This window comes from Harmonia axyridis, chromosome 5 (assembly GCF_914767665.1).
Source record: "Harmonia axyridis chromosome 5, icHarAxyr1.1, whole genome shotgun sequence".
Taxonomy (NCBI): domain Eukaryota; kingdom Metazoa; phylum Arthropoda; class Insecta; order Coleoptera; family Coccinellidae; genus Harmonia; species Harmonia axyridis.
In genome coordinates this window covers 764,814-788,357 of record NC_059505.1, presented here as the reverse complement: position 1 = coordinate 788,357, position 23,544 = coordinate 764,814, and the positions used below count along the sequence as shown (strand labels likewise).

General features: G+C 36.9%; 1 protein-coding gene across 5 annotated transcripts in view; it reads right to left on the bottom strand.

Annotated features, from left to right (window-relative positions):
• Positions 1-23,544, bottom strand: part of LOC123679609 (protein Skeletor, isoforms B/C) — a 51,292-nt gene that overhangs the window by 2,999 nt on the left and 24,749 nt on the right. For 2 of the 5 annotated variants that reach the window (XM_045616979.1, XM_045616978.1), the window contains exons 3-11: positions 21,772-21,886; positions 12,686-12,904; positions 11,537-11,737; positions 10,133-10,153; positions 9,198-9,374; positions 7,917-8,146; positions 4,451-4,662; positions 3,436-3,704; positions 2,147-2,362 (exon numbers count right to left, since the gene is read on the bottom strand). In XM_045616979.1, coding sequence (XP_045472935.1) covers positions 2,147-2,362; positions 3,436-3,704; positions 4,451-4,662; positions 7,917-8,146; positions 9,198-9,374; positions 10,133-10,153; positions 11,537-11,737; positions 12,686-12,904; positions 21,772-21,886 — 1,660 coding nt within the window. The remainder of the gene's footprint in view (positions 1-2,146; positions 2,363-3,435; positions 3,705-4,450; positions 4,663-7,916; positions 8,147-9,197; positions 9,375-10,132; positions 10,154-11,536; positions 11,738-12,685; positions 12,905-21,771; positions 21,887-23,544) is intronic. The other 3 variants (XM_045616980.1, XM_045616981.1, XM_045616982.1) reach the window with 3 other exon arrangements.

The window sequence follows — 23,544 nt, the reverse complement described above, 5'->3', positions numbered from 1 at the left end:
TTCACTCCGGAGTCCAATCGACAGTCAGCTGAGTGGACTGCACACGATGAACAGAATCCAAAGCGAGGTAAAACAAAACAGTCAGCTGGCAAGGTTATGGCATCAATATTCTGGGATGCGCAAGGTGTAATATCCATTGATTACTTCCAAAAGGGCCAGAACATCAATAGCGATTATTATATACCGTTATTAGATGAAATCGTTAAAAAACTGCCCTATTTGAAGAAAAAAAGGTGCTGTTTCATCAAGACAATGCGCCGTGTCACAAATCAATGAAAACAATGGCAAAATTGCATGAATTGGGCTTCGAATTGCTTCTGCATCCATCGTATTCGCCAGATCTGGCCCCCAGCGACTTTTTCCTGTTCTCAAATTTCAAAAAGAATGCTCGTTCGAAGAAATTTACCGCTAATGAAGAAGAAATCGCCGAAACTGAGGTCTATTTTGAAGCGAAAGACAAATCGTAGTACAAAAATGGTATCGAAATGTTGGAAGATCGTTATAATCGGTGTATCGCCCTAGAAGGAAACTATGTTGAATAAATAATAAAATCGAAATTTGCCTAAAACATGTGTTTTACTATGGTAGACTTTTCAATTGGCCTGTTATCCATTCAAGACCTTAAATATAGAATTTGTGGAGTTATCGAGGACAAACAGCCGCAAATGTGCGAATTGGTAATGGAAAATTTCATGGAAAGGATATAGTGCTGCAACCATAGCCGTGGCGGCCACTTGATAGGATTCGGTTTCAATCTTTCCTCTTCACAATGAAATGAACATCCATTGATTCCTCTTGAAATATATCCCTTTTTTTGGGAGATAAATAGAAACCTCTTATTGAAAAACCGTGCATAACAAAAGTTTCATTCAAATTATAAAACAACTGAAAAAGTACCTACCTCATCGAATGTCTAAAAAAGTAGTTTGAATCAAGCAACCAAGTTCTATTTCTCAAAATAGTATTATTATTATTATTATTATTTGAACTGGGGTCGTTTTGGCTCGGTAAGCCTTCCGGGAACTGCGACCATGCAGATCTTCTGTTCTCTACCCTACTCATTCATGGATACCCAAGGAGGTCGTCAATGACGTTGATAAAATTGACAACCTCCTTAGGGGCCTTGGCCATTACCTCTCTGGTATCCAGAACCGGCTTAACCATGTAAAAGGTTCTTAGGCCAGCCAGCTCCGGACACTTGCATACCATGTGTTCGGCTGTTTCTGCTTCTTATCCACAGAGCCTGCAAATCTCGTCTGCTGACTTTCCCATACGGTACAAATGATGTTTGTACCGACAGTGCCCCGTCAGCAGTCCCACCATCACCCGAAGCTCCGCTCGTGACAGCTTCAGGAGTTTTCTGGTGTAAGTAGGTGAAATCTTCACGAATTTCTTTGCCTGAGCAAGTCTAGGAGTGTTAGTCCAGTGGATTGTCCTACAGTTCAACTCCCATAGCTGGATCGCAGCTTTGTATTGGTCTTTTCCTATCCCACAGAAAGGCTCAGGTCCAGCAGGTCTTAACCTTGATGCACTTTTTGCAAGCTCGTCCGCTCTCTCATTTCCTTCAACCCCACAGTGCCCTGGTACCCATAGTAGAGTCACCTGATTTCCTCTGGCCAGTTGCTTTATGGTGTTACGGCACTCCCAAGTCAGCAGAGACCCCTGACAGCACGATTCCAGGGATCTTGGCTGTCCGTGGTGATGTAGATATGCGCCCCCTTGAGGTTAATTTTGAGACACTCCTGAGCGCTTACATAAACAGCCAGTATCTCGGTCTGTAGAATCGAGTGCTCACTTCTCAGGGCTTTAGAGATCCTCAGCTTAGGTCCATATATCCCAATGCCAGTACCTCTCTCTGATTTTGATCCATCTCTGAACCATATGGATGACTTCTTGTCCAAACGATTTACGAAACTTATTACACTAAGAAGGTCATTTCTAACCGTTTCAAAGGGCGTTTCAAAATCGAAAGTGGTTGTCATAACATCCGATGGTTCTCTCAAAATAGTAAGTATCTTGCTACTTAAAGACACTTCAGATAGACTTTCAATAATTGCCCCATCTTGTAACTTGATTCTTTTCGAAAGTATTTTTCACAGTTCCGTTTCCAACACTTCAAAATTTGAGTTTCCTCACGACTCCTTACCTGATAATAAAGCAGATCTGGAGCATCCATCGGCACGGTCCAGTTGAAGAAGGCAGGTTCGCCATCTTCGCATTCAAGATTCAGAGTTTTGAAGTACTCTTCGAATGTCTCGGTTTCTGCGGACTTGTCGATGGATTTATGGACGTATTCACAATATCTGCCAGCCGCTGTTGGATAGGGTATACCATTCGCGTCATAGTCCACACCGGCGTAAATCTAATAGAAAATCATTATTTTGTAGTATCGAATGAATGTTATGGAATATTTAGAGATAGATTATTCGAATAACTTTTTTTTGGGTATTCGTGGATGCTGCCTTTCATGAATAAAAAAAATCACGATTAGAATGAATATTCAAGATCAACATGAATATTCATTAATAGTCTATTCATTATAGGTATGAATATTCATTAATAATCTATTCATTATAGGTATGAATATTCATTAATAGTTTGAATGTCTATTCATGAATAGATGAATAAACATGAATAGAATCAATATTCGAATGAATTCAAAAATGAATATTCGAATAAATAATTGAGAAACACATCCAGGCCCTATACTATATCTGATCGAGGTAGTTCTTAATAACTATTCCAAAACTTTTAAAGAGGTGTAAAAATTTGGCGAACTACTAATACGTTATGAATGTTGATATTGATTGAAATATATTTATTTGAGTGATTCCCGATTAAATATGCAAATTTGAATATTTGGAATCCGATATTTTTTCTAATTGTCGAATTTATAATAAGCAGAATATTTATTATTTTCTGTATCCACCTGCTAAAATCCAAGGTTTGGCAACTTTTGCTCTCCTAGTGTCATCGATTGTTTCACGTCGTTTGGCGCGCTTGAAGTTCGTTTTCTGAATTTTTGATATATTTAAGTACCTACTTATTTCAATATATTTTGAGTTGATATGAAACGTTGATTCACTATGGGACATTAGAAGTGCGTTCTTTGTGGAGAAACTGGCAAATTGAGTGAAATATCGTATCACTGATATGTTTTCATTTCCGCGCGCTTCATGTCAATTTTGAAAGTTCATGTTGGAGACAAAATTTGCTTAATGAAAATGACATATGCTCCCTCTATCCATGTATGTTAAAAGAATGCAAGTATGTGGAATATAAAATTCGAAAAAAAGTTCATCATAAATTATTTTATGCACCATCATAATGCTCAATCATTGAGCTAATAGACAGGGTGTTATAAATGAAATTCACTGAAACACTTCCACCCATTCCAGACCTCTATTCGCATTATTATCGATATGAAAAACCCACCTTCTGTTTCACTTGCTCCTCCGGACTCTTTTGTCCGAAACCACCCTCCGGCGAGTCGCTTATGTAGAAGGGATGATATTTCGAGGGGTTGGTTTTATCGTTGCCTCCCTCGACTATGAAAGTGTACGTTTGGCCGCGCTCGACCAGGATCTCTGGAATCAGTAGATCGTTGATGTACCAGGCGATACCCCAAGAGGGGTAGTGGGTTACTGCTGAATATCCCCTTTTACCGCCGGTGGGTCCAATTTTAGCGTAAAGGGTATTCTCGCCTAGAAATAAAATTTTACCTTCATATATCTAATACTTACTGCACACTCAACATTTTCTTAATCAGAAAATAAGTATTCATGAATAGTTAAATAGTTTTGAATATTCATTAATAGTGTGAATATTCATGAATAGTTTGAACATTCATTCATAGTTTGAATATTCATTAATAGTTTGAACGTTCATTAATAGTTTGAATATTCATTAATAGTTTCAATATTCATGAATAGTTCGAATATTCATTAATAGTTCGAATATTCATGAATAGTTGAAGAATAATTAAGATTTTATGATTTGAATTTATTGAATGTCGGCAATGAATTCATAACCAATGAACCGAAAAAACACATATACCAATTTTAATTAGAATCAGGCCATAAGTACCAAAAATGGTCTGCCACTTTTGATCCACAAAAAAATTGAATGAACACTGAAAAAATTATTCATGGAGCATCATTCAAATATTCATGAATGGTAAGTAGAAAATAATTCGAACCATTTATGAATGATATTCACATTCTTGAATGCTATTAGTATTCATGAATAATAAAATACTCATGAATGGTGTGTATATCCATGGGTAATATGAATATTCACGAATCGATTAATATTCATGAATGCTGTGAATATTAATGATGGTAAGGATATTAATGAATAGTGTGAATAGAAGGAATATTCTTGAATAGATGAATATTCATTGTATTATTCATAATCTATGAATAGTTAATTTAATCATTTTCAAACGTACCAATGATGGTTGCTGGTGGCCAGGGCTTAGGACCGTTAGTGTCAACCAAATCGACCAAACTGACGGAGCAATCATTGTCATCCATTGAGCTGAAATCTATTTTGTAATCGTCTTTCGTCTTATCGGTCATGGAGTGAGCGTTTGCTTCTTTTCTTGAATTCAACGGACCAAAAGCTGCTATAACGCTCACCTCACCACTGGACGGGATTGGTCTGAAAATAATTTATCATTTTGAAAACGCTTTCGATGGGTAATATTAGGCCAATTGAAAAGTCCCCGGTCTGATGCAAAGATGGAGGTGCTAGTATTAAATCCATGTGATTTTTAGTTAGTATCAACCTTCAAACGATACGTGTCAAAATTTGACAGCAGTCCGATCACTAGTTTGTGAGATATTGCGCTGTGAGTGAAGCTACTTTTGTTATTTGAAAAAAGATCTTGGCTTGATGAAGAGTATCCGGGGTCTGCACCAGGAAAATCAACTATCATTGATTGGTGTGTTAAGTTTAAACGTGGTGAAATGAGCACCGATGAAAAAATAAAAAAAGTTCACAAAATAATTTTGAATGACCGTAAAGTGAAGTTGATCGAGATAGCAGACATTGTGAAGATATCATCTGAACGTGTACATCATATCATTCACTAATATTTATACATGAGAAAGCTGTGTGCAAAATATTATAGGTGCCGCGCGAGCTCACAATCGATCAAAAGCAACAACGTGTTCATGATTCTGAGCAGTGTTTGAAGCTGTTTAAGTGCAATAAACCTGAATTTTTGCGTCGATATAAGACAATGGATGAAACATGGTTCTATGATTTCACTCTGAAGTCTAATTGACAGACAGCTGATTGGACTGCACACGATGAACCGAATCTAAAGCGAGGAAAAATACAACAATCAGCTGGCAAGGTTATGGTAACAGTATTCTGGGATGCGCAAGGTATAATATTCATTGATTACTTCCAAAAGGGTCAGATAATCAACAGCGATTATTATATAGCGTTATTGGATCGTTTGAAAGAAGAAATCGTTAAAAAACAGCTCCATTTGAAGAAAAAAAAGGTGTTGTTTCATTAAGACAATGCGCCGTGTCACAAATCAATGAAAACAATGGCAAAATTGCATGAATTGGGCTTCGAATTGCTTCTGCATCCACCGTTTTCACCAGATCTGGCCCTCAGTGACTTTTTCCTGTGCTCAGACCTCAAAAGAATGCTCGCTGGAAAGAAATTTAGCGCCAATGAAGTAATCGCCGAAACTGCGGGCTATTTTGAAGCGAAAGACAAATCGTACTACAAAAATGGTATCGAAAAGTTGGAAGATCGCTATAATCGCTGTATCGCCCTCGAAGGCAACTATTTTGAATAATAGAATCGAATTTTGGCAAAAAAATGTGTTTTACTGTGGTAGACCGGGGACTCTCCAATTGGCCTGTTTTATTTAGTGAATTTCTATGATTAATATTTGAAGAAAATAATGGTGCACTGAACTTCTGCAAAAGATAGTCGTGCAATAATTTCTTTGGAAATGTAACTCCTTATATTCATCAAGATTGCTCCGAACTATGTATATATCAGAGGATGTCATAATAACGAAACTTTCCTGGCGTTTAATTCCATTAAATTCTAGGAAACTCAAGGGAGGATAATCAGAATAACTACTCTGAAATGATTTACGATTTACGAAAGTTTCCCTTTATAGTTTTGGAGTCGAGCTAGAAGTGCTAACAAGAATTTAAAACTCGAAATAATTGTTTTGATAAAAGTGATTTAATTGTCTGCGTTTAGCATAGATATTCTTCAGCGAAGGTTTTAAGGGTTAAAAAAAATTATTCCTAGTTTGAATTTGAAATGGTTAAATCGGCTACGCTGTATTATTTTTGACATTTGTTAAGTCATTTGTATTCAGTGAGTTATGTAATTGAATCATGGAAAAATCAAGCTTCAACAAGGTTTAGAAATTTCTCTCTATATTCACAAATGAGGAAGATTTAACAATTTCTAAAAGTTGTTGAAGCGTGCATCTTTCCATGATTGATAGACATTACCTACTAAACCGAATGACATAGGAAATGTCAAAAATAATACACACTGTTGCCGTTACAATCACTTTAAATATTAGGCCAATTGAAAAGTCCCCGGTCTGATGCACAGATGGCGGTGCTAGTATTAAATCCATATGATTTTCAGTTAGTACTAATCTTCAAACGATACGTGTCAAAATTTGACAGCAGTCCGACCATTAGTTTGTGAGATATTGCGTTGTGAGTGTAGCTACTTTTGTTATTTGAAAAAAGATGGAAAAAAAAGAATTTCGTGTGCTGATAAAATATTGCTTTTTGAAGGGAAAATACAGTAGAAGCAAACTCTTGACTTGATGAAGAGTTTTCGGGGTCTGTTCCAGGAAAATCAACCATCATTGATTGGTATGCTAAGTTTAAACGTGATGAATTGAGCACCGAAGACGGCGAACGCAGTGGACGCCCAAAAGAGGCTGTCACCGACGAAAAAATCAAAAAAGTTCACAAAATGATTTTGAATGACCGTAAAGGGAATTTGATTGAGATAGCAGACATTGTGAAGATATCATCTGAACGTTTACATCATATCATTCAAGAATATTTGTACATGAGAAAGCTGTGTGCAAAATGGGTGTTGCGCGAGCTGCTCACAATCGATCAAAAGCAACAGCGTGTTAATGATTCTGAGCAGTGTTTGAAGCTGTTTAAGTGCAATAAACCTGAATTTTTGCACTGAAGTGTGACAATGAATGAAACATGGCTCCATCATTTCACTCCGGAGTCCAATAGACAGTCAGCTGAGTGGGCTGCACACGATGAACCGAATCCAAAGCGAAGAAAAACACAACAGTCAGCTGGCAAGGTTATGGTATCAGTATTCTGGGATGCGCAAAGGTATAATATTCATTGATTACCTTCAAAAGAGCCAGACTAGCAACATCGATTATTATATAGCGTTATTTGATCGTTCAAAGGATGAAATCGTTAAAAAACGGCCCCATTTGACGAAAAAAAGGTGCTGTTTCATCAAGACAATGTGCCGTGTCACATATCAATGAAAACAATAGCAAAATTACATGAAATGGGCTTCGAATTGCTTCCGAATCCATCGTATTCGCCAGATCTGGCTCCCAGCGACTTTTTCCTGTTCTCAGACCTCAAAAGAATGCTCGCTGCTTAAAAATTTAGCGCCAATGAAGAAGTAATCGCCGAAACTGAGGCCTATTTTGAAGCGAAAGACAAATCGTATGACAAAATGGTATCGAAAAGTTGGAAGATCGCTATGATCGCTGTATCGCCCTCGAAGGCAACTATGTGGAATAATAAAATCGAATTTTGCCAAAAAAATGTGTTCTACTATGGTAGACCGTGGACTTTTTAATTGGCTGTTAGTATCATATTGGAAAATCCTATACATCTCAAAATGAAAATTCAGCTACTCACTTATCATTGACTGCTTCGTTCGTCTGCAACAATCTCTTGTATTTGATGGTGGTAACTCCATTATCTCTTCTCCCAGAAATTAAGGTGACATCGTTTCGTCCTCCTATTCTCTCATCAGGACAAACTCCGGATTTACCGTCGCACTGTGCAGTGTGAGTCATGTAATAGTCGATTGCTTTGAAAGTTCTGCTGTCGGTATCGTAAAACGCCACTGTAACATCTCCACCGACCTGAAATATCATTTAATATGATATCGGATTTTTAAATACAGGGGTACCCATGTTTCAATGACATATGTCAAACAGAACTGTCATCCGAAGTGTCATAAGTTTAGCTGAATACAAAATAGTTATTTATAATACAAGTGCAGAAGGCATTGATATTCTTCCACGAGTTCAAAATTCAAAAACGAGCCACGAAGTGGCGAGTTTTGGAATGAACGAGTGGTAGAATGAGCCTTCTGTACGAGAATTATACATTATTTTCTCTAATTCATAGCATTTCCATTGAAATCAATGAAATATTTCCATAAATATATTTTAGTGATTTTTGCATTGAAAAATGTTGGTTGGCAGAACTGATTTCTTAAAGGCAATTTGATGAATTGACAGATAAAGCCGTGGCGGAAAGTTCGGAGTGCCAACATAGAATAATAAAATATAACCATGAAAACTGTGCATTTCTGATATATTCTCGCACGATTTTGTTCTACAAGATGTGGAAGAATGAACGGAATAACCACAGAATTAGAGAAACAATGATTCTGCAGTTAGTACGTTTCGTATATTGCAGGCAGATTATGGCCGACATAATCGTCTATCTGAGCGTACAATTGGTAAGACAGTACAAACATTTGAAGAGATTGGGTCTGTTTCTGATGTCTTAAGGCCAAGACGACATCGAAATGTAAGCTCGACTGAAAATATTGGTGCTGTAAGTGAAAGTGTTGAAGGAGATATCCATTCCTAGGCGCGCAGAAAATTTGGGCCTCCCTTACGGCAACTATGGCAGAATTCTATTTGATCACGAATTCATCATCAGTGAATCGAACCTTTCTGTTTGAGACAATGCCAGGCCCAAATTTTGAACAATACATTGTGACGAAATGATATATCGCTCTGTTCGGGGAACGAGCACTAATAAATCTAATAAAAGTGGACATTTACAATATTTGGTCATTTTATTCGTCGGGATCGGTATCGACCGAATAAAATTACTAAATTTTTTTTTTTTTACAAAAATGGATGGTTTTGAATTGTGATTTCAAGACCATAAACTTACCATTTGGGCACTTCCCTCTGTTCCCGATAAACCGAATGCGACATATTGGTCCTCCCTCATTTTAGCAGAAAGTGTAATCTCGATAGAATCACCAATTATCTCCCATTTAACTTGCAACCTCTTCTCCAAGAACTCTCTGCAGTTTGTAGCGCCTGTAGGTTTGGGAGTTGTGCTCGTCTTCAAACGAGAAAAAAAAGAAAATTAAACATGTAACTATCAATATTAGGATATAATTTTTCATTGTTCATTCAATTCAACAAATATAATAAATGTTTATACGGATATTTGTAATTTTTCTTTTGGTACTGTTTTAATATTGTACAGATTGTATGTTCATATTGTATTTACGCCCTTGTTGATATTTACTATTTAGGTACAGAGTTGCTTGACTTCAGAAAAACCACCAAGAAAAAAACTCTGGTTGTATCTTTGAAGTCAGCGAATTTTGCCCAAGAATAAAGTGCAGGTCTTTTGTTCTTTCAAAAGTTATTGGCTAGAACAAAAGCGTAATAGCAATAAATAAATTATCTGAATAGACATTCAGCTGATAACATATAAAAGTTAGAACAATATACTCCAAAGCTGGCTGTAATTAGGAATATGTGTGATAAATATGTGAATATTTTAGTCCTTTTTGAATATTTTCATTTCAAATAGATTATTATCCTCTGAAAAAATTAACAGTTCTCAGCGAGATGAGTTGAAATGGATATCTTAGGAAATATTTTGATCTCGGGTGATATCCTGGATCATACCTACCTTTTGTTAATAAATCTGTTATCTAGAGAGATTATTTATATTAAATGACTTATAGATAAAAATGAACGAAAATTATAGACAAAGAAGAATGCATTATCTATAAAAATTACAACATTTTTTGGAAGAAATCCGACTTTATCATTACTACTTGTCAATCTGTTGTTGAAAATACTTACAGGATTATACCACCATGGCGGCTGCAAAAATACAGAACTCGTAATGAAATGAAAATAACATTTTTTCAAGAGAACAACATTTTCTTGAGAAAGTAAATACTATAGTTAATAATAATTAATAATTCGTTCTATTCAATATAATGGTGTTCCTTTGTAGATCCTGGTTTTTCCTGTGAATGCTATATTAGAATGTTAGATGTTTGTTTTGATGATATGTTACCTGAAAATGTTTCATATAACTGCAAGCGAAACAATATTACTCTTTAAGCTTATTCTAACTCAAGATTTATGACTTCAAACACATTACTTATCCACTTAAAAATTTTTTCATTTAGAATAATAGTTTATAAAGTGTATCAATATAAATACAGTATTTGAATTACGCGCCATTTGATGACCTCCTACCAATACATTTATTATGTCAACAGGCATTTAGCATTTATAAATATAGAGTGTTGATTAATAAAGAATTTTCCAATAAGAAGTTTCATTTTGAATAGCCCGCCATCTGGGTAGCTGTCACTTTTGAACCTGTCATCTTTCCACAAGTTAAAACTACATCATTACCAAAAAACGAACGATAAACGCTTCAACAACGCATCGAAACTGTTAAAATTCACTACAAAAATGGTGGAAATTTTGCAGTCACATTTCGAAAAACTAAAGCACTTTTTTGAGTCGTCGTGAAACACCTTGTCGGCCGGTAATAGTGAAACTGGTGGAAAAATTTGAGCTGTTGAGGAAAGTCAGTGATGTGAAGAATCAAAACCGTGTGGGTCGCTCGAGAAAAACTGAGAATATCGCTGCTGTAGCCCGCAGAGTTGACGAAAACCCAGGTTTCAAGACCTTAAAGATGAAATTCGTGAAGTTATAGAGGACATACAACTCCAAATTTGCGAATTGATCATGGAAAATCTCATGAAAAACGTTATGGGTAGCCTTGGAAGCCATTTGGCTGATATCGTTTTTCTTCGTTACTAGCTTACTTCATCTTTGAAATGATACAAACTCGTTTTTTTTAATATTGAAATGAAACCTCTCATTGAAAAACCCTTAACCTCTATTCAGGTGAAAACTGATAAAAATTCTCACATATTTTCAAATATAAAACGAAAGAACTATCCATTAAGGTGTAGTATACACCTACAATTAAAATATGACTACAACTTACTCTTCAAGATCTTCCTGTAGATTGGAGAAAACAAAAGATCCACTTAATATCATTGGTGATTGATTTTAAGCTGCTGTAACTCTGGGATTTTCTCTGTTTTTATCATCTTATATCAAAAGCAATAATTCTTTCAAATCATCTATACTCTATGAAGTCCATTAGGAGTCAATACAGAGAATGTCCCAGATTAAAAAGATGGTCAGAAGATCTAAGTTCAAATATGAATTACTCACTGAAATTTTCGTTTGTCCTAGAGCCGGTGGTACGTCCAAATCCTTCGGTATAATAACATGCCCAAAGTTGTGCCTGTATCGCACACACCAAACTGCTAACCAATCGACATCGTAAACTGTAAGTGATCCTGGTAACTGTATTTCAATATCTTCTCCTTGGTATCCCCTGAGTACATCGAGTGAACCCATCTCATTTGGAACCTGGTTAAAAGAATTAAAGTAAAGAATACATGGAAAAGACTTTACTGGACAGGGTGAGAAACGAGGAACTAAGAGAACGAAGTGGGATTCAAGACGTGGGAAAGTTTGTGAGGCAGAGGAGAAAGTATTGGAATAAGCACATAGAGAGGATGTCTGACAACAGCCTGGCAAAAGGAGCAAGGCAGAACAAACCCACGGGGAAGAGAACCCAGGGAAGACAACCGAAACGTTGTAAAAAATGCTGGACGTCTTCGTCAGAAGAGGCTGACTAATTATTAACAGGCAGATGCCTACCTATATGAACTACCAGCTCATATAAGAAAGAAGAAGAAGATTCAGTAAGAAAATATACACATAGATTCAGAAGTTCTGCATCAGCATTTGCGTATGAAATATAAGTCAAGCAAAAAAATTAGCTGGTACTTCATGGGGTGCTGATGCCAAAACTCTTCGTATTGCAGCTTTAGCATTGGTTTTTTCTGCTGCTGGATAGTGTTGTTCTGTTTGGTTTGATCGTGCTCATGTTCATAAAATTGATGCACAGCTTAAGGTTTCCATGCGAGTTATCAGTGGAACTATTAGATCCACACCTCCATATTGGTTACCAGTTCTTTAATAATCGTGGACAGGTCACAGTCAAGAAGTCTTGGGATAAATTTCATTTCTATCCGAACTTATTTCCAATTGTATCTTACCTTCTAGATACTAAAACTGCCAGGTTAAAGTCACGCAAACCTTTATGGATTAATACTTTCCTTCAATCTAATGAAAGTGACAAAGAAATTTGGCAATGGAATGGAACGGAATGGAATGGAATGAAATGGAATGGAACACTTGGTCTTGCCTGAAGAATTTTTGAAATCGCTGTCAAGATAGCCAAAATAGTAAATAGCCTGCATTGAAATGGGAAAAAATAGTGGAAATATAAACAATCTTCATAGTTCTTACCTTGATGCCGTATGGTGTGGGTTCTGATCCATTCCCTACCCAAAAATAAGCGTCCGGTCCAGCTCCGTCGTAGTGTAAATTTGGTATGTAAAAAGTCTTTGCATCAAGTATACTTATATTGTCAGATCTCAGACCATGTGCCAATCGTTTAAATTCTGGTAATACTCGAGGCTTTGGAACCTCCAAATTGTGAGGGATGAATACCTCTCCGAAATCAACCTGGAATAGAAAATACGGCTTAGAATCACCCGTTCGAAATTTAGCATAAAAAAAAGACTTTCAACAATCTTCACTGACATCTTCGTCGTATTGGCTAGAACGAAGATTCTTGTGTCTTGAAAGAAGATTCGATTCAAAAAGAGGTGACCTCAGCCAATTTTTAAGGTCGTGGTGTTTGTGAGTGCCATAATTTGCCGTAAAACTTCAGTTTATTGACTGGATAAAGTGTTTTTAAGGAGATAGTGGCGTATTCCAGCATTACTGGAGAGGATTTTAAAATGTATCGCCTATCTTTTTTTTTAATCGAAAATCTAGGTTATCCATGTCGTGGTCCGATTTCACAGACCTGTTTCAATGACATATGTCAAACAGAACTGTCAACCGAAGCGTCATTTGTTTATCTGAAGGTTAGCCATTTAACAATATGGATTGTTAATACTGTGCTGAACGAGTGACAATTGTGAAATTTTTACTACAAAAATAATGGTAATGGGCAGATTATGATCGACATAATCGTCAATCATTTTAAAAATGATTTCTGGCATATGACCGCCACGGCTGGCCGGATGTAGTCCAATCTGGACGTCCAATTTTCGATGACTTTTTCCAACATTTGTGGCCGTATATCGGCAATAACACGGCGAATGTTGTCTTTCAAATGGTCAAGGGTTTGTGGCTTATCCGCATAGACCAATGACTTTACATAGCCCCACAGAAAGTAGTCTAGCGGTGTTAAATCACAAGATCTTGGAGGCCAATTCACAGGTCCAAAACGTGAAATTAGGCGGTCACCAAACGTGTCTTTCAATAAATTGATTGTGGCACGAGCTGTGTGACTTGTTGCGACTTCTTGTTGGAACCACAGCTCCTGGACATCATGGTTGTTCAATTCAGGAATGAATAAATTAGTAATCATGGCTCCATACCGATCACCATTGACTGTAACGTTCTGGCCATCATCGTTTTTGAAGAAGTACGGACCATTGATTCCACCAGTCCATAAAGCGCACCAAACAGTCAGTTTTTCTGGATGTAACGGTGTTTGACATACACTTGAGGATTAGCTTCACTCCAAATGCGGCAATTTTGTTTGTTGACGTAGCCATTCAACCAGAAGTGCGCTTCATCGCTAAACAAAATAAAATGGACGTAGTGCGCGATACGTATTCCGCACAGAACCATTATTTTCGAAATAAAATTGCACTATTTGCAAGCGTTGTTCAGGCGTGAGTCTATTCATGATGAATTGCAAAACCAAACTGAGAATAAATCACTTGACAGCTGTTAAATCGGTCGCCATCTTGAACAGTAATGCCAACTTAAAGTTATATACCTCGAAAAAAAAACACCCGTTACTGAATTCCACCACGATAAATCAAATGTGCCATTATCTAAAACTATACCTTATGTGATTTAGTCTTTTCCTATCTGTGACATTTTTGGTGATAAAAGAATGTGAATAAATTTACAAGTTAGTTAAGTTATTTTCGTAGTATTATTGTTGTTATATTATAGAGTTGATATTATTTTATTGTTCATTTTGTTATAGGCAAATTCTAGTTATAGTGTAGGCCCTGGTGCCAGTTTTTGTAACTACTTTGGGGTCAGCAATAAAGATTGTTATTATTATATTGAAAGAAAGACTTAGAAGGTGCTTTTCATACTATTAAAAAAAAGAAATAATCGTCTAACATCGACAAAGCCGTCGTTAGAGAAAATCTCCCCCGAGTCGCATCCGAATGATTCTTCCACTTCCGCATCGCAAAACCCCCCCTCTCCCCCTATGAATATAGCATCGTTCTGACACTAATTCCTGCTGATTTTCGCCAAACCTCCTGAATAGTTGAAATCCTGTTGGAAAATGTCCCCACGAGACATGGGAGGAATTCCGAGCTCGTAAAGAGCTCGTCTGTGGTCTGTTTAACAGTTATTCATCTCTCCCCCCACCACATCTCCCTCCCGACCACATACGCTGCTGCCCCCTCTCAAGGGTGGTGCCTCCAAGCCCCGGGACCGGAGTTACAGTGTCGGTATCGACCTGCGCGAAACGTTAGAAAATGTTCGGGGAAAACGCCGCTTTCCCGAGTCCCGTTTCCAGATATATATATATTTCACTACCAAAATGGCTGCAACGGTCAGGTTAATTTATTGGAGTGCATTTCGGGCCACCTTGAGAAGGTGTTCTTTGGGGGATGTTCTGTACGGAGGTAGCCCAGTCGGATGAGAGCGAATTTTACAGTTTAGTTTATTCCAAATGAAAACCAACTGTCCGTGAAAATTGAAGATATAATATATACTTTTTTTAGAGCTATAGAACTTTGAATTGCAATAAAACAACGATGGATTATTCGATCGACATGAATTTTATTTATCCGCAAGATAATCTTGTGGCATTACATTTCAAATATGATTTCTGGCATATGACCGCCACGGCTGGCTCGGATGTAGTCCAATCTGGACATCCAATTTTCGATGACTTTTTCCAACATTTGTGGCCGTATATCGGCAATAACACGGCGAATGTTGTCTTCCAAATGGTCAAGAGTTTGAGGCTTATCCGCATAGACCAATGACTTTACATAGCCCCACAGAAAGTAGTCTAGCGGTGTTAAATCACAAGATCTTGGAGGCCAATTCACAAGTCCAAAATGTGAAATTAGGCGGTCACCAAACGTGTCTTTCAATAAATCGATTGTGGCACGAGCTGTGTGACATGTTGCGCCGTCTTGTTGGAACCACAGCTCCTGGACATCATGGTTGTTCAATTCAGGAATGAAAAAGTTAGTTATCATGGCTCTATACAGATCACCATTAACTGTGACGTTCTGGCCATCATCGTTTTTGAAGAAGTACGGACCAATGATTCCACCAGCCCATAAAGCGCACCAAACAGTCAGTTTTTCTGGATGTAACGGTGTTTCGACATACATTTGAGGATTAGCTTCACTCCAAATGCGGCAGTTTTGTTTGTTGACGTAGCCATTCAACCAGAAGTGCGCTTCATCGCTAAACAAAATTCGCTTATGAAAATCGGGAACAACAGCAATCTCATTTTGGGCCCATTCGACGCCTTACTTGATGATCGTTTGGCTTCAATTCTTGCATGAGTTGGATTTTGTAAGCACGCAAACCAAGATCCTTCCGCAAAATCGTCCATAAAGTGGATGGACACAGATCCAATTCCTGTGCTAGATGGCGGATAGACTCATTCGGGTCTTCCTCAATGCTACGCTCTACAGCAGCAATAGCTTCTTCTGTACGCACCGTACGGCGTCTCTGGGGATGCGAGTTATCAATAAGAGTAAACGTGGTGCGAAAACGTTCCATGGTTAATCGAATTAACTGCTCTGATGGACGATTTTATCGACGATAAAATGGACGTAGTGCGCGATACGTATTCCGCACAGAACCATTATTTTCGAAATAAAATTGCAATATTTGCAAGCGCTGTTTAGGCGTGAGTCTATTCATGATGAATTGCCAAACCAAATCGAGAATTAATCACTTGACAGCTGTTAAATCGGTTGCCATCTTGAACAGTAATGCCAACTTAGGGCCAGTTGCACCATTTGCCTAAACATTGATTAAAATTTGAACATTGATTAATTTCTGATTTCTCTTGAGAAATCATAGAGTAATAAACGTTTAAATTTTTAATCAATGTTCAGGCAAATGGTGCAACTGGCCCCTAAAGTTATATACCTCGAAAAAAAACACCGTTCACAATATAAAACGTCTAAAATAGACCGAAAAAGGGAAAATCAATTAGCTTCACAGCACAGAATCTCAATCAGACATCATACATTGTCTGTATTGTTCAAGTCAAGTTATCCGACAATGATTTATGGACTGCGTCATAATCATTTATTAATTAGGGAATATTTTAATGAACACAATGGCATCTGGCGACAGAAGCGTGGGTGGCTCTGTCATAATTATAAATCTTAATTACTCTTCCAATATTCCACGCCATTCAATGACGGAAACTATATATAGCTGTATCCAACTCGTATTACTCAAGAATTCTAATTTCAAAATGCTTCAAACTTCCCTCTATTCATTACTCACAGTGGGCTTTATTGATCCACTAGACTCCTCTGCATCCATCATTGACTTTTCGATATTAAATTTTCCTTTGAATGAAACGTATACGAGAGCATAGCGTACGGTTGTCTCATTTTTACGGAATTCAATGTACACAATCAGAATGGTGAAAAAACTGGAATAGTTCTTTATAATACAAGTGCGGAAGTCTTTGATGTTCTTCCACGAATTCAAAATTAAAAAGTGGCGAGTTCTTGAATGAGTGTTTTTGAGTTTTAGAATGAGCATTCTGTACGAGAATTATACATTATTTTCTATAATTCACTGGATTTTTATTGAAATTAATGGAATACTCTCATGAATGTCGTTTGGTGATTTTTGCATTGAAAAATTTTGGTTGGCAGAACTGTATTGTACATCACGAATTTGAAAGATAATAGATACAATTTGCGAGAGTTAAATTCGAAGTACCAACATAACGGGTGTTTTTTTCGAGGTATATAACTTTAAGTTGGCATTACTGTTCAAGATGGCGACCGATTTAACAGCTGTCAAGTGATTTATTCTCAGTTTGGTTTGGTAATTTATCATGAATAGACTCACGTCTGAACAACGCTTGCAAATAGTGCAATTTTATTTCGAAAATATTGGTTCTGTGCGGAATACGTATCGCGCACTACGACCATTAGCGATGAAGCGCACTTCTGGTTGAATGGCTACGTCAACAAACAAAACGGCCGCATTTGGAGTGAAGCTAATCCTCAAGTGTATGTCGAAACACTGTTACATCCAGAAAAACTGACTGTTTGGTGCGCTTTATGGGCTGGTGGAATCATTGGTCCGTATTTCTTCAAAAACGATGATGGCCAGAAAGTTACAGTCAATGGTGATCAGTATAGAGCCATGATTACTAACTTTTTCATTCCTGAATTGAACAAACATGATGTCCAGGAGCTATGGTTCCAACAAGACGGCGCAACATGTCACACAGCTCGTGCCACAATCGATTCATTGAAATACACGTTTGGTGACCGCCTAATTCCACGTTTTGAACCTGTGAATTGGCCTCCAAGATCTTGTGAATTAACACCGCTAGACTACTTTCTGTGGGGCTATGTAAAGTCATTGGTCAATGCCACAAACCCTTGACCATTTGGAAGACAACATTCGCCGTGTTATTGCCGATATACGGCTACAAATGTTGGAAAAAGTCATCGAAAATTGGACGTCCAGATTGGACTACATCCGAGCCAGCCGTGGCGGTCATATGCCAGAAATCATATTCAAAATGTAATGCCACAAGATTAACTTGCAGATAAATGAAATTCATGTCAATCGAATCCATCGTTGTTTTATTGCAATTTAAAGTTCTATAGCTCTAAAAAAACACCCTTTTCAATAATGGAATATAACCATGAAAGTGAAACTGAGATATTCCCGCACGATTTTTGATCCACAAGGTATGGCAGAATAAAAGGATTTGCCATAGAATTAGATTAAAATACGAAAGTTATATACCTATATAACCTTTGAGAGAAGTAAATGTAACTGAAATTTTAGCTGAGTAGTTCTCAAAAAAACAAGTTGTTTCGTTGATGATGCAACAAGTAGATGCAAGTGAGAGCAAGGCACCTTCTCGAGTTGTTTTTTCCTTAACCTTTGAAAATCTTGGGTAAGGAGTGATAAAGTTCTGTCAATTACGAAAGACTTCGAAAATATTGAAGGTTTTCGAGATATTTAGCATGTCAAGATTGTTTTTAATTTCCGTGCCTCGGAATATTCATTTAAAAAAAATTATGGTAAGTCCTATTGACATTTTTTCCTGGTCAAAGAGCTACTCTCTCATCTGAAATGTACCTGTGACATATAGGGTGTGTAAAACAGTTTACCAAATTCTGTAAATGAAAATTTGCAGAATCTTCCCAATTTCCAATTGAACAGTCTGCAACTCTGCAATTGATTCACAACATGCGCAAACAAAGGTTCTACAGTGGATTTCAACATAATATGGTATATATCTTATGAATTGATAACATGTGTTCAATTTACATAATTTGGCTGTTTTTCATACCCTTGCAGAGCGTAAGAAATGTATAATATTTGACCAGAAATAAATTCCAATAGTATTCGCCTAATTTTTATTATATCAATTATACCTCAGAGTAATAAACATAGATAAAGGGAGCATATATCATTTTCAGTAGGCAAATTTCGTCCCTAACATGAACTATCAAATATGACATAAACATATCAATGATATGATATTTCACTCAATTCGCGAGTTTCTTCACAAAGAACGCACTTCTTATGTTCCATAGTGATTCAACGTTTCATATCAACTCAAGATATATTGATATGAATACCTTAATATGTCAGAACCAACTGCTGACACCAGGAGAGCAAAAGTTGCCAAACCTTGGATTTCAGCCGGTATATAAAGAAAATAATAAATAAATCACTCAAATAAATATATTTCATTCAATATAGGTACCCCGTATACGTTCAAGATTTCTTTTTCTGTGAATTCACCCCTACAGGATAGTTTATAGTTGATCCTGGCAAGTAGGCTCAAGGTTCTTTTTTGAGTAATAAAGAGGTGCTTGGTTCCGCTACTGCTTCCATAGAATATAATTCCATATCGTAAATGAGATCCAAAGTTTGCATGGTAAATGGTTTTCAAAGTTTCTTGGTTTCTCAGTCAGTATTATTGACATAAACAGGATTCTACGCATAACCTCACCAAAAAAAATCCAAGGGCGGTAAATTGCAAATATTGATAGCCAATTCATATCACCGAAACGAGATATTACGCATTCTGGATATTTTTCTTGCAGTTAAGTCAAAACGGGCTTTGTTGTGTGGTTTATTGCACTATCTTGCTTGAATCACATCTCTTCCAATTCCATATAATTAATTTTCATCGAAAAAACAAAAATCACCGTCGACAAAAAGGTCCTTCTGAAAAACCCTCTCCCGTATTACTTTCAGCATCTAATGCGTGCAGTCCATTATGTAACTGATGTCATTGTAACGTCACGCTAAACTGAGTCCATTTGTTTCGGAGGGTGTTAGATTCATCATTCTTACGTGCTACATTGAAACCACCCCTTATAAGTTATATGGGATAGAATTTCCTCGATATCTTGAAGGGAACCCTTGGATCAAAAACGACTTGGTTTTATACAGGGGGTGTAGAAATGATTGTAACGTCGGAGTCGTAGTGGCCTTTGAAATGTTTTTTAACGCTTTTTACTTTGAAAATATTGTCGATTTTTGAGATGTTTATCACGACATTTTTTTCCATATCGGTACTGTGGTATATTTCATAGAGTAATAAACATAGATAGAGAGAGTGTACGCAATTTTGGCATGTCCCCAACATGGTTAGATTACGTTGTCGGATTGTGATAAATCCACAATTCTACTATATCATTTTGAATGTATATTACCTATATGTATATTCACAAGTGTGTCCTCTTCCTATGCAAAAATAAACATTTATTTGAGGCATATGTTATCTTCCAAAAGCAGTTCGCTGGACTATAATTTCCCAAAGTATATATTAATGCTGACCAAAAAGAGATCATTTTACAGTTAGATAAAACTCTACATCAAATTACCCAGGTCTGCTCAACTTAACCAAAATTCGAGAGAATTAAAAAAAATATATCTTTAATTCTTTGTTAGAATGTTAGAACTTGAACCGTATTGAAATAATTTTTAGATTGAGCATTCCAAATTGACGTTTATTGAGTTTTATATTGCTGTAATGTAATATTCACATAATAAAAACAGATTATATTGATTGATTGATTATTATTGACGAAATGAAAATCAACATCCAACAAGTTATTGGTGAGATTTTGGCCTCAGAGTTATAAAGATAGATGGAGCATAAGTCATTTTCTGTAAGCAAATTTTGTCCCCAACATGAACTATCAAATTTGGCATGAAGTGCGCGGAAATGAAAACATATCAGTGATACGATATTTCACTCAATTCGAGAGTTACTTGGAATAAATACCTAAATATATCAGGAATTCGGAAAACAAACTTCAAGCACGTCAAACGACCTGAAACAACCGATGACACTAGGAGAGCAAAAGTTGCCAAACCTTGGATTTCAGCAGGTAGATACAGAAAATAATATATATTCTGCTTATTATAAATCCGACAATTAGGAAAAATATCGAATTCCAAATATTCAAATTTGCATATTTAATCGGGAATCACTCAAATAAAAATATTTTGTTCGATATAATATACATTCATAACGATACAGTAAAATTGTGGATTTGAAAATATATCACAATCCGACAACGTAATCTAACCATGTTGGGGACTTGTAAAAATAAAAATTGCGCATACTTCCTTTATCTATGTTCATTACTCAATGATATTAAAGAATTAGTTTGATTGATTGATTGATACTGGACTATTATTTTATTTTATGTTTCTGTAATGTAATATTCACAGAATAAAAACAAATTATTTTCAATTCTATTATTGACGATTTGAAAATCAACACCCGTCAAGTTATTAGTGAGATTTTGGCCGATATGTGCCGGCCAGTCATCGAAAATGACCTCAAAAGCATCGACTCCTGTAAAACAACACGCGGATGACACTTATGATGCATTTCACACATAATAGCAAAGTGATTGCATTGAAATAAAACTTCGATCGATATCCCAAATGAAAACGTGTTTTATCTACGTCCACTTCCGGGACCACAAAAAAAGATAACCCTTTACAAGAATCGAATCATCCTACAATAAAAAAAAAAACAAACACAGCATGTAGGTACTTAATCGGATACTTACGGTGAATCGCCTACACCATACCGAGAGCCATCTGATGTCCCTGATTCTCTTCCCTCCCGGCAGCCTGAGGATCACGTCCGTATTATTGTAAGCCTTTAATACCGGGGGATCTCTGCTGGAACAAAAGAGAGATTTCCTCAGAAAGGAAAAAAATTGAATAAACGCCGTATTTTCGCGAAACAGATCAATTTAACGGCCCGTTGAGGTAGGAAAAGAAGTGCAGAGGAGTGGGGGAAGGCGGTATCGTTATAACTCCGACCACGATTGAATTTTGGGGTGGTGAACAATTCCAAGGGACGAGGGGGTGTGTATCCACATACGGGAATCGCTCCCCCTAAGGCAGAACCGATGACATGGCAATACGGGAATATCGAACCTTGGACAGGGCGGCATTTGGGCACTTTGTTTCATCCTGGATCGAAATTAGGTAGTAGCTGTGTTTTTGCTACACACATCGGAAAAGTCTATGGATATTTGTTCAAAGTCATTTTGTATCGTTTAAATTGTAAAGGGTGTTTATTTTCGAGGTATATAACTTTAAGATGGTATTACTGTTCAAGATGGCAACTGATTTAACAGCTATCAAGTGATTTATTCTCAGTTTAGTTTGGCAATTCATCATGAATCGACTCACGCCTGAACAACGCTTGCAAATAGTGCAATTTCATTTCGAAAATAATGGTTCTGTGCAGAATACGTATCGCGCACTAGGTCCATTTTATTTTGTTTAGCGATGAAGCGCACTTCTGGTTGAATGACTACGTCAACAAACAAAACTGCCGCATTTGGAGTGAAGCTAATCCTCAAGTGTATGTCGAAACACCGTTACATCCAGAAAAACTGAGTGTTTGGTGCGCTTTATGGGCTGGTGGAATCATTGGTCCGTACTTCTTCAAAAACGATGATGGCCAGAACGTTACAGTCAATGGTGATCGGTATAGAGCGGTGATTACTAACTTTTTCATTCCTGAATAGAACAACCATGATGTCCAGGAGCTGTGGTTCCAACAAGACGGCGCAACATGTCACACCGCTCATGCCACAATCGATTCATTGAAAGACACGTTTGGTGACCGCCTAATTTCACGTTTTGGACCTGTGAATTGGCCTCCAAGATCTTGTGATTTAACACCGCTAGACTACTTTCTGTGGGACTATGTAAAGTCATCGGTCTATGCGGATAAGCCACAAACCCATGACCATTTGGAAGACAACATTCGTCGTGTTTTTGCCGATATACGGCAACAAATGTTGGTAAAAGTCATCGAAAATTGGACGTCCAGATTGAACTACATCCGAGCAAGCCGTGGCGGTCATATGCCAGAAATCATATTTAAAATGTAATGCCACAAGATTATCTTGCTGATAAATAAAATTCATGTCAATCGAATAATCCATCGTTGTTTCATTGCAATTTAAAGTTCTATAGCTCTAAAAAAAACACCCTTTATTATAACTTCAAATCTAACTGCAGTAAAACAGAAATTATTACACCATTGGATTCTAATGATAAAATAGCTTGTAGAATGTTTACGATTATGTTCATAGCACCTGTAATAAAGAACTTATGAGAACTTTCTTTTTAACGCATTTTCCAATTTTCTCTTATAGCTAATTTGAAAACAGTTGAAATTATGAGATTGTGGTTTTCACAAATCAATTCTCTCAAAAATCGAGCCCGAAAATGTGCCATTCATTTTGTTCTATCTCAAAGGGATTCTGGGATCCCCTTACTAGACAACGAATTTGGCACACCCTATAATAGTTATTTAT